This window comes from Acomys minous (assembly GCF_964271855.1).
Source record: "Acomys minous genome assembly, chromosome: 3".
NCBI classification, from domain to species: Eukaryota; Metazoa; Chordata; class Mammalia; order Rodentia; family Muridae; genus Acomys; species Acomys minous.
The window spans coordinates 17,167,306-17,184,826 of NC_140485.1; the positions used below are offsets into that span (position 1 = coordinate 17,167,306).

General features: G+C 45.6%; 1 protein-coding gene across 2 annotated transcripts; it reads right to left on the reverse strand.

The window, feature by feature from the left end:
• Positions 1-512: 512 nt before the first annotated feature.
• Positions 513-15,446, reverse strand: PRNP (prion protein (Kanno blood group)). Of its 2 annotated transcripts, XM_084776886.1 has the most exons (3): positions 15,332-15,446; positions 13,162-13,267; positions 513-2,545 (listed from the first exon to the last, which is right to left on the reverse strand). In XM_084776886.1, exon 3 carries the CDS (start codon positions 2,533-2,535, stop codon positions 1,771-1,773), a length of 765 nt encoding a protein of 254 aa, XP_084633012.1. In that variant the 5' UTR covers positions 2,536-2,545; positions 13,162-13,267; positions 15,332-15,446; the 3' UTR covers positions 513-1,770. The 2 variants fall into 2 exon arrangements, with proteins under 2 accessions (XP_084633012.1, XP_084633013.1); XM_084776887.1 differs by lacking the exon at positions 13,162-13,267 and having other exon boundaries at positions 15,332-15,429.
• Between the last annotated feature and the right edge of the window lie 2,075 nt (positions 15,447-17,521).

Sequence of the window (17,521 nt, forward strand, 5' to 3'; positions counted from 1 at the left end):
AAAAGGTTGAAGCTGGAATTGCAGAGCCTGAGTCACGGGGCTGAAAACGGGCACTTTGGAGCTTAAGTTTCATTTTAATCAAGAAAATCGATTTCTAAGCTGTGTGGTGATGTACATTTTCAATCCCAACACTCAGGAGGCAAAGGCAGGCAGATCTCTGTGAGGCCAGCTTGTTTGACATAATGAGCTCCAGGACAGCCAGGGCTACGTAGAGATACCCTATCTAAAAAACAAACAAACAAACAAACAAAAACAAAACAAAACAAAAAACAAACATCTATGTCTAAGCCAGGCATGGGAGTTCACCTTTATAATCCCAACACTTGGGAGACTGGGGCAGAACAGATGCCAGTTCAAGTCCAATATGGATTATCCACGGAGTTCCAGACCAGCCTAGGCTGTTCAGTGAGGAAAATTAACATGATCTCATAAAAAAAAAAAATTGAGCCCCTGGCCACCCTGGTGACAAACACAGGGCCAGGAGCACTGAACAGAGAACAAACTCCGCAGGGTGCTCATCACAGCTCCTATTTAATGTCAGTCAGATAGCAAACATTTATAAACGTTTTATATGACAAAACAAGTACATGCGAAGTTACAAATATATCAAAACGCGAAGTACATGCGGGTTTCATAGACCAGCCAGGGGTCCACTTTGGATTCGTATATGGAACTAGTGCATGTTGGAAGCCACGGTAAGCATTTAGTACCGGACGGAATGGCTAGTGCAGCACACACTTCAGATGCTTCAAAACAGAAGGCCTAAGCTTGAAGTTGTATTTTATATATTCTACAAAGAACACCCGCAGCGCAGGCCGATGCTACTGCAGAGCTGTGTATGTCTTCGGGGAGATATGGGACAATTTAAGGAGCAAAGTTTGTCTTATCTTACTTAAACAACGCTAACACAATTTCATTTCCACGTTGGAGTGGAAGCTATTTCTCTCATCTGCAACCTAAGAGAAGTTTTAGATTGTCTCTTCGTTGTCCGGTTCAAATACGAGTACAGAAACTAAGGGCATGAGCTAATCTAGCGTTTGACAATTATGAGACAGAAATGAAGAAATTAAGTGTCTTGCTTTTGTACCCTAACCATCTCCTTCTTCACAGGAGGACCACGCTTTTACAGTACTGGCTCTCCTCAGAGTCAAAATCTCCTGGTTCGACCCAAGAGAGGTTAACAACCATTTTAGTTCCTAGAAAATGAACACAGCTTTGCTTTCAGTGTCAGTAAGATAATTTGATTGCGCCCCCTCCGCCCTGTTGCCTTAATAAGCTATAGTTTACATTAGTAAAGAAAGAATGCCATGTGTGGGGGCTCTAAATACCCCAAGTGGGAAGCCATTTCCCAGGGCACCATGCCCAAACAGTGGCTTCTTTGGTTGTAGAACTCTTAGCCTATGCTGTTATATGTGTCTTTGTCACCGTGTACTCTGGGTAGAAGTCAGGGTCACACCAGTATTTACTCACTAGACAAAAACAAAGCCCCAACTAGCCAGCGGTTATTTGCTGTTATAGTCTTATTGGCCCGGTGTTAGCACTGGCCCATGATGGACTCAACCAAAGGGATCTGGGGCGAATGGCATCTGGTCTACTGTACATTTCCCAGGGCCCATCAGTGCCAAGGGGATTAGCCTACGGGGGACAAAGAGAGAAGCAAGAATGAGACACCACCTCAAGTGAAAGAGCTATGGGTGGATAAGCCCCTCCCCCAGCCTAGACCACAAGAACAAGAAGAAGAAGAAGAAGGTAGAAGCAGGAAGGCCTCCCTCATCCCACTATCAGGAAGATGAGGAAGGAAATGAGCAGGATCACAGGAGGGGAGGAGAAAAGCACTGCGCTGGATCTTCTTCCATCGTAATAGGCCTGGGACTCCTTCTGGTACTGCGTGACGCACATCTGCTCCACCACGCGCTCCATCATCTTCACGTCGGTCTCCGTGAAGTTCTCGCCCTTGGTGGTGGTGGTGACTGTGTGCTGCTTGATGGTGATGTTGACGCAATCGTGCACGAAGTTGTTTTGGTTGCTGTACTGATCCACTGGCCTATAGTACACTTGGTTAGGGTAGCGGTACATGTTTTCACGGTAGTAGCGGTCCTCCCAGTCGTTGCCGAAATGGATCATGGGCCTGCTCATGGCACTCCCCAGCATGTAGCCACCGAGGCCCCCCACCACTGCCCCAGCCGCAGCCGCACCCGCCACATGCTTCATATTGGTTTTCGGCTTGCTGGGCTTGCCCCACTGACTGTGGGTGCCCCCTCCTTGACCCCAGCCACCGCCATGGGGCTGACCCCAACCACCACCATGAGGTTGTCCCCAGCCACCACCATGGGGCTGTCCCCAGCCACCACCATGGGGCTGCCCCCACGTGCCGCCACCCTGAGGTGGGTAACGGTTGCCTCCGGGGCTGCCCTGCCCAGGGTATCGGCTTCCACCAGTGTTCCACCCTCCAGGCTTTGGCCGCTTCTTGCAGAGGCCAACGTCAGTCCACATAGTCACAAACAGTGCCAGCAGCCAGTAGCCAAGGTTCGCCATGATGGCTGAGCTGCAAAAGGAAGAACAAGGCATCAGTGTCCAGCACTCAGAATGAAGCTACTTGACATTTGCAGAACAAATGTGTGACAAGTATGACATCAGCGCCCCCTTGGGGCTTTTCTTTGAGAGCATTTAGGAGAAAAGTAGCTGTAAGTTAAAAAAAAAAAAAAAAAAAAAAATATATATATATATATATATATATAATTTAGGACAATTTTGACTAATGTCTCACTCTGTTCCCTGGAAACAAGAATTAACTCAGTTGGTAAACTGCATCTGGTCTGAGGGAACATGGTGGCACAATGTTTACGCCCTGGCTCTGAGCTTCACTACAACAGTGGGATTTGGGACCCGGCATGATCTTGTGGGGTAGCCTGGCAGCTGTACTCAAGAGGCTGCTATCATGGACCTGGAGTTCTGTGGGCTGTGAGCTCTACCCTGAGGGGACCCTTTGTCTACATATGTAGACCTCATCCCCCAGAATTCAAAGAGTCATGTGTAGGGGCAGCTGTGTGGCTCTGTGAGCAAACCGGTCCTGAGCAACATAATACCACCCTGAGTCAGGGTGCAGTCTGGAGGACTCCTGAGTGGCTGCAGCAGGAACAGAGACCTGACGATAGCTGACTCAGTCCCCCTTCCTCCCTCCCTAGCAGCCCTGGAAGCAAGGAAGAAGTCTCTGGAAATCCAGATGTGCGCAGGGGTGTGAGGCAGTGCACGCCTGTGGCCCCAGCACTTGGGAGGTCGAGGCTGAAACAGGAAGACTGTGAATTCTAGGTAAGTCTGGGCTTTACAGCTCACGTCTCAATACCCTAACCAAACCGAGAATCTCTCATTTGTTGCTGTTTTTCTCTGGGCTAGGGCAGTGCCTGGCACAGAGCAGGACACAGCAGATAGCTGTGGGGTGAAGGAATTAATGTCCCCTGATCATACGAAAGCCAAGAATCTCCTCGAAGGAATTCTCAGGTGATCAGAGACAGCAAACACCTAGGATTTGGCAGGCTCACTTGAGAATTCCTCACTCTCTCCACAGACAAGAAAGGCAGGGGCTGAGATTCACCCAGCTGCATTCACAAGAAACGCAGTGCTCTCACACTTGACCAGTAAGTTTGAGTCTAATATGAATGCCTTTTTTTTTTTTTTTTGGACATAGGGTTTCACTCTGAAGCCTGGGTTTGCCTTGAATTCGTGGCAATCCTCCTGCCTCAGCCTCTTCGGGACTCTGATCACAGACATGTACCAAGACAACTAGCTTATTAATATTATTTTTGAGCACTGGCATTTACTATTACTTAGTGTTAATTTGTTTTCTTCTGATTTCTGGTATAGAAGAAGTAGTATAGTTTAGGAAACAACAAACACGTGATGGCAAGTTATGGTCCTCCGCAGAATGCACCCTCATCTAATGTAACCTTCAATCTCATTGGCTCTGGGTGCTGAGGTGAGACCCAAGAGCAGAGGCTGAAGATAACGGTGACTAGTAAACGGTATTACACATCCTAGGTCAGACCATACACCCTGAAACGCCAGGAAGCCATAAGACCTGAAAGGCCACACACAGTCACACTCTGGTGAGCCCCACTTCCAGTACTGACATACCTCACACTGAAAAAATTGGAAACTTACTTTTCAATTCAATTCTACGATATGAGAAAAACTAGTAGGGAAATGTGCTAACATTCTGTTCAGATCTCTACTAAAATTACTGAAATGGGGTGTGCTGTCAGAAGTAAATCAAAATTCGTTTAGAAAATACAAGCCAGATTAAAGGGCTGAGGCCATAGTAGCTGGGGTTTCTGGAAGTTGTTTCTAGTGAGGGCCAGAGGGCAAACCACGCTCTCATACCCCAAACCCTGAGCCTTTCAGCTCTGCTCCCTCCTGGCGGATTCTGGTTTCTCATGGATCAGTTCTTGGCCCTCATGTTGGAATCTAACTGAGCAGGGTGTCGTTTACGTCTCAGTCTACCCTGGATATGATAGCACATGGCAGCCTGAGGCAGGAGGATTGGCAGCTCGGCCTAAGGGTTGGAGAAGGGGCTCAGGGACAGAGCACTTGCTTAGCTATGTGAAGGCCTGGGTTCAACTCCCAGAATCCCAATCAATCATCAACCAATCATCAATCAACTAACCAATCAATCAATCTCTCAGTCTAAAGGGTGTTTATGTAAATCCCTTTTCCATTCACGCTACTGAGCCAAACGTAGCCATAAGTTCTTGAATTTTCTCTTTGTCACAACACACATGAAACTCTGTTAGCAAATCACTTCAGCTCTATTTTTACAATGACTCGAAAGCCTTCGGCTTTCACAGTTTTCCACGGTACTCTCTTGGCTGATGCCTCCGTCACTGCTCATCTGAATCCTTCCACAGCTGTCCATCTGTCCTTCCTGTCTGCCTGCTCCCCTACCCCAGCTCCTGTATGTGGCCACACTATATGCTTCCCCAGTCCAAAGTCCTGGCCACACTGGCTGGATACCCCAGGACTTGGCTTCACTCCCTTCTCTCCCCAGCCTGCTTAAACCTGTTAGAAACAAAGAATGCCACCAGCATTACACAAGGAAACAGAGGAACGCAGTGGAAGTAGCCTGGCAAGGCAATTTCTTTTTGGAAAAATAAAAAGTGTGCCAGAACTGAAACAGAGTTATAGCGAGCACATGGCAGCCAGAAGTTCATTTACTTTTTAATTCTAATGCAGGTGCAGATTGTGTCTTTTTCTCATTAGGAGGGGTCTTACCTCACATTTTTTCCCCCAGATGGGCTAGTTTCAAAAGAATCAGGACAAAGAAAATGAAAGAAAGGGAGAAGGGGTTGGCTGCCCTAGGCCATCAAGTTCCGGAGATGCATCAGTTTCGGGGGGAACTGGGGTGTTGTGTAAGCAAAGGCATTACCAGGTTGGGGAGATTAAAAGATCTGGATAAAAGGTTTACAAGGTAGGGGATTCATGGAATCCTTGCTCCCCACCTTTGACAGGAAACAAACGTTCCTCACAAACCCCGCTAGTGGGTCCCTTCACAAACCCCACTAGTGGGCCCCTTCTCTGGGCCTTTGCACTCGCCATTTCCTTGGACCAGGTAGCTCCTCCCCCAGCTAGTCATGTGACTCTCAGGTGTCCAGAGGGGGGCTGTACCACCCCTAATATAGCACCCCTCTCCTGCTTCATTTCTTTCCAGAGCAAGTGACATGTTTGACTTATGAGTTATTATGGCACTTGGCATCCATTTTCTCCACCATGGGGCAGGGTCCTCAGGGGCAGAGTCTTGGGTCTGTTTGCAGCCATGTCCCCAGACACAGCACCTGATCAATAAACTCGAACAGTAAGTGCTGAAGGGATGACTACAAAGATATCTTTACTAAAATGTAACTAACAAGCAACTAGGAATAAGCATTTGCAATGGATACTGAAGGAGAACTGCATCTAAAAATGTACGAAACACTCTTTCCTACAATGGCCAGCTAGCTAACCGCTTTACTGGAATAAGCAAAACACTTATTTTATGTGCCAGCCCCTGTGGTAGACTCAGGCTGGCTGAAGACACAGTATTATCTGAAACAGACAGGGCAAGAGGCAGAGAAGGATGCTGGGGCTTTGCGAACGCTTTTTAAAAGGCTGTACGTGCTCTGGAGGGACACAGGAGTGCGAAGTGACACTACACAGGGATAAGGTCTCAGAGGAGAAGGTGATGGGGACGGATGGCAGCTCGACCGGAGCTTAGGCGGGGTAAGAGGGACACTGGCAGGTCTGAGGACACCTGAGCCTGGAGCTGTGAGTATACAGTGGAAAGGCGGGCAAGAGTCAGGTAACAGGGCCAGCCGTGCAAGGTGAGCAGACCTCCAGGACACATACCTGTCACTCTGGGTCTAACATTACTACATTCCTTTTGGTCTCAGGACTACCCTGTTTTAAGAAGAATACAAAAAGCAGTACCGTTGCTACCCAGCCCTCCATCTGGATGCTGGCTCTAGGGCTGGCCTAGTGATAAGGCCTGTGAAGGGTCTGAAGGCATCTCGAGCCACTGTAGAGTTTGGGTTCTTCCTCAGGAGGAACATTCATGAAGCAGGGACTGTGTGCGCACGTGTGCAAGTCTAGGCTTGTACGTGCAAGCAGGGTAGACAGACTAAGTCTTAGGCTGCTGCAACGAAGGGAGCTAAGGAGGAAGCAGAGCCCAGTGATTCAGTGGGCAGCAGCTGGGGGGGGGCATGGTGTCTGATATAAATAGTAGGAGCCTGAAAGAATCTATCTGGGGCCACAGTTTCTGGACCAGGACAGTTACATGGGCAGAACATGGGAAGTACATCCAATCTGGAGGGAGGTGGGCAAGGTTTGTGTGTGTGTGTGTGTGTGTGTGTGTGTGTGTGCGCGCGTGCGTGCGTGTGTGTGTTTTCCTGGCTACATGGTTGTCAAGCAACATGTGGGTCAAGAGCTTCAAGCATCTGGGGAAAGGAAGAACCCCCGACTGGAGACATCAACCTGGGAGCTGTCCCCATACACACACCAGGACACCAGAGCCACGACTACCAGAACTGAAACGGAATAATGCCAGAGAATTATAAAATATGTCAAGGTAGGATCATTTCAAAATCAGCTGAGAACAAGCAAAAAAAATTTACTCATGGAATTCCTTTACAGAATCATTTCTAAAGAGGGACTCAAACCTTATACAAGACCCGAGTGGGCTTAGATACTAAATTTAAAGCCCTCATTCTACAAATAGGGCCACCCAAGTGATGAGTTCCTGGGCTGCGGATGTAGCTAGTGGCAATACATTTGCCTAGGTTCCAGCCCTGGTACTACTAAGGACTGTTAGCTCGTTAGGTTGCTGGGAATAGAGACTAGATTTCTGACCTCATAGCTGTGTTGTGATGTCATCTAAAGTATTTTAGTAAGTACCTGACAAAGGTCATTATCTGTATTTTTCACCAAGAAGAATACTCCTACAACAATAGCAATAGGAATTTCCTCAGCTTGCTAAATAGTACAATAAAACCAGGAAACATAATGAATGATCCCTGAATATTTTCCTTTTAAGGTCAGAAGCAGATTTTTAAAAAAGAACAAAAAGCAAAAAACAAAACAAAAACAAAAACAAAAAAAAAAACAAAAAAAAAACCTTTGTGGAAAGCATTTATAGATTGATAATTACAATTTCTAACAAAGAGACTTTAGAAAACTTTAGACAATAAAAAATAAAGAACTCTCTTTGATAGGACAACAAAATACTTTCCCCAAGGTTATCAAACACAAGAAGACTGGGTTATGTACCTGATGCTTCTGTATATATGTATATTTGTGTATATAGTTCTTAATTATTTTTTTAAGGGGGATGTGTGGGAAGGATTGTAGGCATTATCTCAGGTGAAAGCACTTGAAAACATCATGGACACCCAACTGAGATTGACATTGTGATAGACTGAGTGGAGCCATCCTGGGTCTGGAATTCAGGAAACTCCGGGACTCAGGCCTGGCTATTGAGAGACCGGCCATTGCTAGAGAGAGAGAGAGAGAGAGAGAGAGAGAGAGAGAGAGAGAGAGAGAGAGAGAGAGAGAGAGAGAGACAGACAGACAGACAGACAGAGAGAGAGAGAGAGAGACAGGCGGAGAGGAGAGGAAAAGGCTACAGGTTTGGAGCACGAGCCAGAGACACCTGGGGATCCGTCCCATGGAACAGATACCGGAAGGTTTATTCTTGTTTCCCTTTAACTTTTTTCCTTCTTATATAAGATAGTTGGGTGATATAATAAAGTCTTAATTATTAAAAAAAACAGAGCCAACAAACCTTCCATTGTTCATAGGACTCAAGGTGTTACCAATGCCAAGTGTAAAGATGAAGAAATAGTAGGTGCAGGAACTACAAGGTAAGAGGTCAAGCTGACATAATTTGCAATTAATAAGATGACAAAGGTAGGCGAGAGTGGCGCATGCCTTTAGGTTCCAGCACTCGGGAGGTAGAGGCAGGCAGATCTCTAAGTTGAGGCCAGTCTGGCTTACAAATCAAGTTCTAAGACAGCCATGGCTACACAGAAAAACCCTATTTCAAAAAACAAAAACAAACAAAACAAAACAAAAAACCCCCAAACAAACAAACAAACAAACAAAATAAACCAACCAACCAACAATAGTGGAATTCAGCAAGCTTGCAGGATACAGGATGAGCGTCTTACTTTTCTGCTGCTGGGATACAAGCCCATGGCCCAAGCAATCTATAGAAGGAAGGGTTTGTTTGTTGCTAACACTTCCAGAATGGCAGGAGTCTGTCGCCACCATGGGGATGGGGAAATGACAGCAGGCAGGAAGGTGTGGCACTACAGCATCAGCTGAGAGCTCAAGTCCTGACAGCAAGCAGAAGGCAGAGAGAGCAAATGTGAAACAGCAGCCCCATAGTGACACAGCTCCTCCAGCAAGGCCACGCCTCCTACTCCTTCCCAAACAGCTGCCAACTTGGGACCAAAATATCCAAATGTCTAAGACTTAAGGGGATGTCTCATTCAAAACAGCACACCGAGTATGCAGAAACCAGTATCATCAAACCATAATCATAATTGACTAGGAAAAAATAGATATTCATACAGCAAGCAAACTAGAAAGTATCTAGAAATGACAAAATACATAAAAAGACATTATATATGGCAGGAATTCAAAACTTTAATTCCAGGTCGATTTTTCTGAATTGCTTAATAAACTTACATGCAAAAAGACATATTTAGACATCACGAAGTTAACCTTAAAGGAAGGACAGAGAGGAGAACACAGTACACCAGACTCAAATCCTACCATAAAGCCATAAACGCCGGAAACAGACCCACAGGGTAAAGTTCAAGTACAGAAGCAAGGACCTGATATACCAGTGGGTGCCACACACCAATAAGGAAGAAACGGTTGATGCTGCTGCGAAATTGAAGAAAAATAAAAATGTATCCCTAACCCCATATGCAAAAGTAGACTCTAGACAGACCAAAGACTTAAACGTGAGTTAGGCAGAGTGTGCGCCACTGGAGTTCAGCTCTCAGGACTTAGACAAGACTGCCAAGTTTCAGGCCAGTCTGGGTGACACAGTAAAACCCATCTCTAAAAAGTAAAACAATAAGGTCACTACTGAAATGAATAGTTTTCCAAAGTACAAATGGTCAATAAATATATGAAAAAAATGTTCAACATTACTGCCTGTCAGAGAAGTGCAAGTTAAAATTACAGAGCGGTCCCATCGCACCCAAGTCTATCATTAAGAAAACAAGTAACGAGTCTCTTCTTGGTGACCTATTATCCTTCCTCTGAGTGCCACCAGGCCTCCCCATCCAAGGGACATGGTCCAATATGGAGCACCAGAGTTTGTGTGAAAGTCAGATCTCCTTTTCCATTTAACGGTGGAGAATGTCCTGTCCATCAGCTAGACTGGGTAGGGGTTCGAAGTTTATTGCCTATATTTTCCTTGGCTGGTGCCATAGTTTGCAGAGGACCCCAGGGCCCAGACCCGCCTGTAGTTTTCCAGGACCCTCTGGATCCTTCTATTTCCTCATTCTCCCAGGCTTCTCACACCTAAAGTCTCAATAGGATGTCCTCCCCTCTGACCCACTTTCCTGGTAGGTAAAGTTTTTCATGAGGACGTACCCCTTGGACTAGTGTCTCGATATAAGTGAGTATATACCATTTGACACTTTTGCTTCTGGGTGATAATTTCTAGTTCAATCCATTTGTCCACAAAGTTCGGAAACTCCTTGTTTTTAATACATTTCTCTATATGAAATGTACATGAAATATAAAAATGTACATTTTGTGTATCTTGCTTAGTAATGTATAGATATCTAATCTTGATATATAATGAAAATTTGTTATTAAATTTTTTTTCTATCTGTGGGAGAAATGAGGATATTTTGCTCAGTGGCTTGTTTGCCACATTTGAAGGCATATTTATAAGGATGTTCTTTGATGCTCATCATCATCTTTGAGGTAGGCTGGGTATTGCTAGCAGTTAACCTATCTCATTGTCAGTGAATCTTTAAAATAATAAAAACATTTTTAAACGCCCCCCCCCCAAAAAAAACAAGTAACAAATGCTGGCAAGGAGGAAGAGAAAAGGGAATCCTTCTACATTACTCTAGGTCTATAAATTAGACCTCACCATGGATAGTTATATAGGCTCGGTAGAAAACTAAAACTACATCTACCATATGACCTAGCTATACCACTGTTAAATATTTATCCAAAGGATTCCAAGTTAGCATGTCAGAGACCCTTCCTACTGATATATAAATTATAAACGTGACTTTAGAATGAATCCATTCAATGACTCTTTATTGAATATCTGGCATCCGCATTTTAAAAAGTAGAGCTAGATGTGGTAGCCTATGCCTATAATCTTAGTACAAGAAAGAACTTTCATCAATGTGACAGAAACATCAAGCCTATTGCCATTTTTAGATAGTTGTAGGAATTACAGACTTGTGATTTTCTATGTAAAAACCTATTAAAAAAATTACCAAGAAAGGCCTGAGGGGGCGTGAAAAGTGAGCTCACTAAAATGGCAGTCTTTGAAATCTGCCCCATCTAAAGACACAGAGGGGTAAATATTCCATTCACAATGACATTAAAAACTGAAAATATCTAGGGTTCATCCTCAAAATAAACAGCAGAGTTACTGAGGAAAGCCATACAATTTTGTTGAGACATTAAAAAAAAATGGATTAGAAAAAGCGAAAGATGTGTATTAATGGATTTTGGAAACCAATATAAAAAGAGATTGCAATTGTATCCAATCAATCCAGCATCAGCACTATTTTATTCAAATTGAGAGGACATTAGGAAACACGGTGCAGCGACACTGAGAAGGATGCAGGGCATAGTGCCCCATGAATGCAATCCCAGTGGTGGAAAGGCAGAGGCAGGAGGATCCGAAACTCAAGACCAGCCTTGGTTATGCAATGAGTCGGAGGCCAGGCTGTGCTGAGTCCCAGTCAGCCTTCCTGGCCTGTGTGCCTACATGGGACCAGATGGAAAATACAGCTCAGTGCAAGAGCATTTGCCTGCTCCATGTGAGACTTTGAATTTGGTTCCCAGTACAAAATGCAAACAAAACCAAAAACCCACCAACCAACCGAGGTTAATTCTATTCCTGCTACACATAGGCATCATGGGGCAGAGCTGCTAAGAACTTGTCCCAAAGTTGCTGAGATCTACACACACTGGCCAGTTTCTGTAGTTTATTAGTGCTCTAAGATTCAGGACATGTACAACTTAAACTTTAATCAGTTAAATTATGAAGCAGAGATAATAATACACACATACACAATACATACACACACACATACACAGACACATTCATATAAACACACACACAGACACAATATGCACACACACACACAAATACAGACAGACAGACAGACACACACACCCGCCACACCTGTGTCCCTGGGGGAAATTTCCTGTCTCTCTTGTGCTAAGTACAATTAATTCATTTCGCATCATTTGAGGTCATTGGCCCTTAAGGACCTATGTAAGATGATGGAACACACTTTAGGGCTCTAACTGGTATCTTAAGGCTCATTTCTGATTTAATAGAGTAAAGGGTTCCTTAAGCTGACTGATCCATCAGAACTACTTTAAGAACTTTTAAAAATCTACCACACATCCTCCCAGAACAGCCTGGAAGTGTTTAATGATGGAACGGGAGAGGTTGGGAAAGCCCCATGGCGCCCCCACTACACCCACCCACCCCACCAACCACCCACCCGCCCTCGTTCCCTCCGTAAGCTATGCCATCTGTAACCTAACACTTTACACCTTCTGCTTTCTGTTAAGAGGATGCTGCCCCCACCCCATACCCAGACCCACACTCACACCCACCCCTCACCCGAGAGAAACTACTGCAGTAGCAACGAGCAGAGGGCTTAACACACGAGAGCAGAAGTTCTCCCAGGTCTAAGAGCTAATGCACACACCATCCATTTATGCATCACTTTACAATGCTGTAGCCATCCCTGCATTAGATACGGACGTATTTAAGTATCTCTTATGCAGGAGCTCACAGATGCCTTGTGAGAATAGAATGGGAAAGTTAAAACCATCATTCAGAAAAAAAAAAAGCTGGGTGCGGTGGCTTGTCTCTGAACTCCAAAAAGGAGTACAAGGTTGTGTACAGGCAGTTTCAGGTCAGCTTGGGCATATGAAACCTTGCTTCAAAACACAAAACAAGTAAGACCAAAAAACAAACAAACAAACAAACAAACAAAAAACAAACAACTCCAAACTGAGAACAAAGAAAAAACAATAACAAAACAAAACAACAACAACAACAACAACAACAAGTTAAGCAAATAAGCAAGCAAGCGAACAAACAAAAAACCCTGTTCACTCTACCTTTCTTACTTGGTTGAGATTTGGCATAGAAATGTTTATCTCTTACTAGGGTGCTCCCTAGGCAGACACAGTCCTTAGAGAAAGCGGTGGCCCTTGTCCCGTGGAATCAAGCTGACTTTACAAGAGACCCGTGCACAGTGAGGCGTAGCTGCCTCATCACTAGGTGGCCTCTGGAGCACACATGGTGCTTAGTCTTCTCTGGCCCCCACTTCCCCAGACAGTTGGTGATTTTCACGCCACCCTCCCCACAGGACCACCACGATTGATTCACAGGGCACTTACAATCTGCTTGGCTCTCCTACACCGGACTGGTACCACTATGGAGGCAGAATGCTTCAGCTCAGTTAAAGCTGTTCGGTTTTGAAATATATTCAGGGGTCTTTCAAAACTACAAAAAGAAAAACAGAATTGATAAGTAAATCTCAGAACTGAAACACAGTCTAATCTAATATGCAAATTACCAGGCCACTAATAAATGGCCACATAAGATGGAGCAGCATTTGAAAACGGAAGTAAGAGCAGCTCAAGCAAACAGGACACGGTCTATGTTAGTTTAAAAACTAGAAAGCCATCCCTGGGTCTCATCCCCAGTACTTCAAGAACGCAAGCCTGTGAAGTGCTTTGTTGTTTTTTTTTTCAAACACATTAGTGGAAACAATATATCGGCAAACATAAGGTTAAGATCAGACATGTTTTCTGAGCCTTCCATTCCTGCTCCCCTGGGCTTTTCACACACGTAGGGCATGAGTCAAGGAGAGGCTCGGTCCCCTAACCTGTACTTAGCCTCTCAGTTTTCCCCAATAATGCACGTGATTCCACGATCCCTAAGGTTCCTTTCATGAACCTGTCATGGTTTCTTAGGCGCTGTTAAACATTCAGGTTGATTCTCAGTTGGTTCTAATTTTAGGTAACTGCTGGGCATATGGCTCCCATAGTCCTTTGTTTGCTCCATCGCAGGTAGATTTCTGGGTCACAGCTCGCAACTAATAATACCTCACCAGATTGTGGTACTGCTGGGCTCAGAGGCTCATGCCTGTGACCAGGCATTCTGGGGAGTAACAGAGGGGATTGCCAACAACGTGAGGCCTGCCTGGTCTACACAGCAAATTCCGGGCCAGCCAGAGCTACGCATTAAGAGTCTGTTATGAACTCGCAAACATGCAAACACACACACACACTCCAAACTAACCAAAGAACCAACCAAAAAGCCCTTTCTGATTTATAATATCCTCAGTTAATTGTGAGTGGGCAACAGAACAGTACACATTCAGCATCAAGTTTGACACAGACAGTTAATCTTTGCAATGAATACCAGGCCTAGGTAGCACTTTCTCCTGAGAGGTGGCTCAGCAGTTAAGAGCTCTGGTTGCTCTTCCAGAGGGCCTGGATTTGGCTCTGAGCTCATGAGTGTCTAGGGCTCACATAGGCATCATACAGTTCCAGGGCACCCAACACCCTCTTCCGACCCCCACAGAACCAGGCACATTACATGTATATGTGGATGCAAAATACTCAGAGACATAAAACAAATGCTTGTCGTTTAAAAGAAGTAATGACTAAAAGGAACCTCAGGAAATGTCAAGTCATAAATTTGGCTATAAAGCAATGTTTCTGAACAAGGTAGTTTCAGGCAACCTCTAGGTTAGGGTTGCTGTTGTTACTATTCTTGTCTATTTAATAGATGTAAAACTAACAAAACAAACTTGCTTTAATTTGTATCTTATTCAGAAAATGACTCATCATTTAGTCCCTGTTATAAATAATATGGAAAGCTTGTGCCAGATACAAATAAAAACAAATCACCCCTTAGCTTTTTATTTTCTTCCCCTCCTTTGAAGCTCTCGGGTGTGTGTGTGTGTAAGTAAAGTAGTTCCTTTTCTTCATCGAATAGTTAATTTTTCAAGATCTCTGGCATTTAAATGCAAATTTTGATTCCTGTTTGTCCTGTAATTAGATTTGCACAAGTCTTTAAATCCCATTCTTCCTGCCGTTTCTCTTAAAGAAATGGGGGAATTCAGCACACGGACAACTGCTATTTAAACCACGATATTCAAAGTACAAGAAAATTAGACAGCGATGAAAACGCTGAGGCAGGGCAGTGAAGTCGCACGCCGTTTTGGGTTTGAGACTGAGGGAGGATAGGACTGTGACGCTGAGGATGGGTGAGATCATGGTGGAATCACTGGATAAAATAATGTTCGGCGTAGCTATTTCAAAGAGAAAACCGCAAAGGACAGTCAAAAGATGAACACTCGCCCCCTCCCACCCCCCACGACCCCCAGCGATGTTGAGCAGCGCACCGGGCTCGCTCCCGGCCACGCAACCCCAGGATTCGGACTCTGCAGGAGGCGCGGCAGCGGGTGCACCGTCACCTCCTAGTCAGACTCAGCCGCCGGCCTGGAATCGCGAAGACCGAGGCCTCGCCGAGGCCCGGCTCGGGCAGCCAGCTTACCTGCCACGGACGCGACTCGCGGACCCCGTCAGCTGCTTCGACAACAAGGGGGAGCGGGGCGGGGCAAGGAGTCCGGACCGGGGAGGTGGGCGGGGCCAGTAGAAGGGGGCGGGGCTGGCGGGCGAGCTACCAATAGCCGCGCCGCATCTCCCGTGGGGAATGAGTCACAGCTCCCGACTGGCTTAAAAGCTCGTATCTGTTTAAACCGCCCCCAGGTGTCATCACTCCCTGACGACGCTCACAGACTATAAAAATCATCTTTAATGGAAGACTGATCCAGAACCCAGTGCTCCCGTTACATAATGGGGAAGATGAGAAAATGAAAAGTTACCTAACGGAGCGAGAGCGAGATAGCAATCGCTGGAACCTTGGTAGCAAGAATTTGCGAAAGAGGAAGGTTTTCTAGCTCAGTATTTAGGCATTTCCCCCAAGACTATAAAAATTAGAGGCCTGGAAAGTACATTGGCCAGTGCCTGTTGGTTTATTCTGGTTATTTTTTTCCATTCGTTTGTTTGTTCCTTCTTTCCTTTTTTTTCTTTTCTCTCCCTCCCTGTTTTCTTTGTCTTTGGAGACAAGAGTCTCTGTAGCCCACGTTGGTTAGGACTACCCACTAAGTAGTTCAAGCTGACCTCAAACTCAAACTCAAAGCAAAACGCTCCTGCCCCCAGCCTCCTGCGTGCTAGGATTATAGACACGCACCACCTTGCCAGCTGTGCAGAGACCGGCTTGCCTGTTCTGGACCAGGGTAAACACATCTTTGAGTTTCTCGGGAGGCCCCCACTTGCTATCAAGAGGGAAGGGGTGGGCAGATTAGGTTAACGAAGGGACCATCTCCACCCAGTTCACACCTCCGGAAGAAGGGCTATGAAAGGCTTCCTTAGAAGACATCAAAACTCAGGTTTTTCCTCAAATGAATCAAGTATCTACTGGCTGACTGCTCTCTACCCACCAGGAAGTGGTTTAAAAGGCTTTTTTGGATGGGGCATGGATTATTAGTGAAAAAGGGACTGGCTGCTGGGTCGCCTGCCTGATTATTATCTCTGTGCAGATTTGGGCGTGTCGGTGAAAGCCTGTCAACCTAGCGTTTGGGAAGTCATCGCTGGGAGGGAGAAAATAGTTTAAAATCAGCATGAGGGCTGGCGACTTTATGGCAAGGCTGACAGGAGTCGAACACCTTTCCGCTGCTGGGTGGCTGTTCCGAGTTACAGTGCGGCGAAGGGAGCGTGGTGGGGTTTGTTGTTGTTTTGAGTGGTAGAAAGAAAATGTGGGCATGAAAACGGTTGGAGATATCAGCAAAGCTAATTTGCAGCAGTGGCTTAGTTTTCTTTCATTAAATAAAGAAAATGAGACAAGCGAGGCTTGGCAAATGTGGTCAGTTGAGGCAACCACAAAACTCCTGAAAACTCTGGCTTCCTCTCAGTCTGCGGTTTTTTGCTTCTGGCTTTTCTGCTAAGGAGAAACACTTTAAGACTGAAAAGTAAAGAGTGAACACCTGTGGGCTCATGAGGGCTCAAGGCAGCCCCTGAAGCAGAAGCCTGCATCAAGTGTCAAATATGGTCCAAGTTCCTGCCAGTTGGGGTAGCATCGTGGGGAAGGAGCAACTTGCCTGACAGTGGGTTGTCATATCTGTGGCTCAGGTTTGAAAACTTCTGTTTTAGAAATGATATGATGGCATGGTTTGACCCTTAATGTACAGATGATACAAGATGTTACTGTTTGAACGTGTCCCCTTCAAACATCACCAGTGGGACGTGGAGTCTCCATTCCCTCAAGAGTGAGATTCAGGCCCTTGGAAAAGAAGTTTCCCACATAGCTTTGTGGCTTGGATGTAAAATGCCCCACGGGCTCTTGTGATTGCACGCTTGTCTCCAGCAGGTGGCGCTGTTCTGGGGTCTATAGAACCTTTGGTATATGGCTCCTAGCTGGTGGATGTAGGTCCTTGTGATGGACCTTGAAGACCTCTCCTCCTCTGGTGCTGGTCTGAGTTTTCTGCCTCCTGATCCATCCATCCCATACGCTTGCTGTCAAGAGCACAGCCATGCCTTCCTTGCCATGAGGCTGAGAACTCCATGTACCCTGAGCTTTCTCCCTTTAAGTTTCTGTCAGGAACTGCGCCAGAGCAACAGCTCACACACCTGTCTTGCTCTTCTTGCCATTCCACTTTCTGCCATGCTATGTTACGTTACCCAG

Excerpts from the sequence above, each read along its gene's own strand:
- PRNP (XM_084776886.1), bottom strand. The coding sequence starts at position 2,535 with ATGGCGAACCTTGGCTACTGGCTGCTGGCACTGTTTGTGACTATGTGG.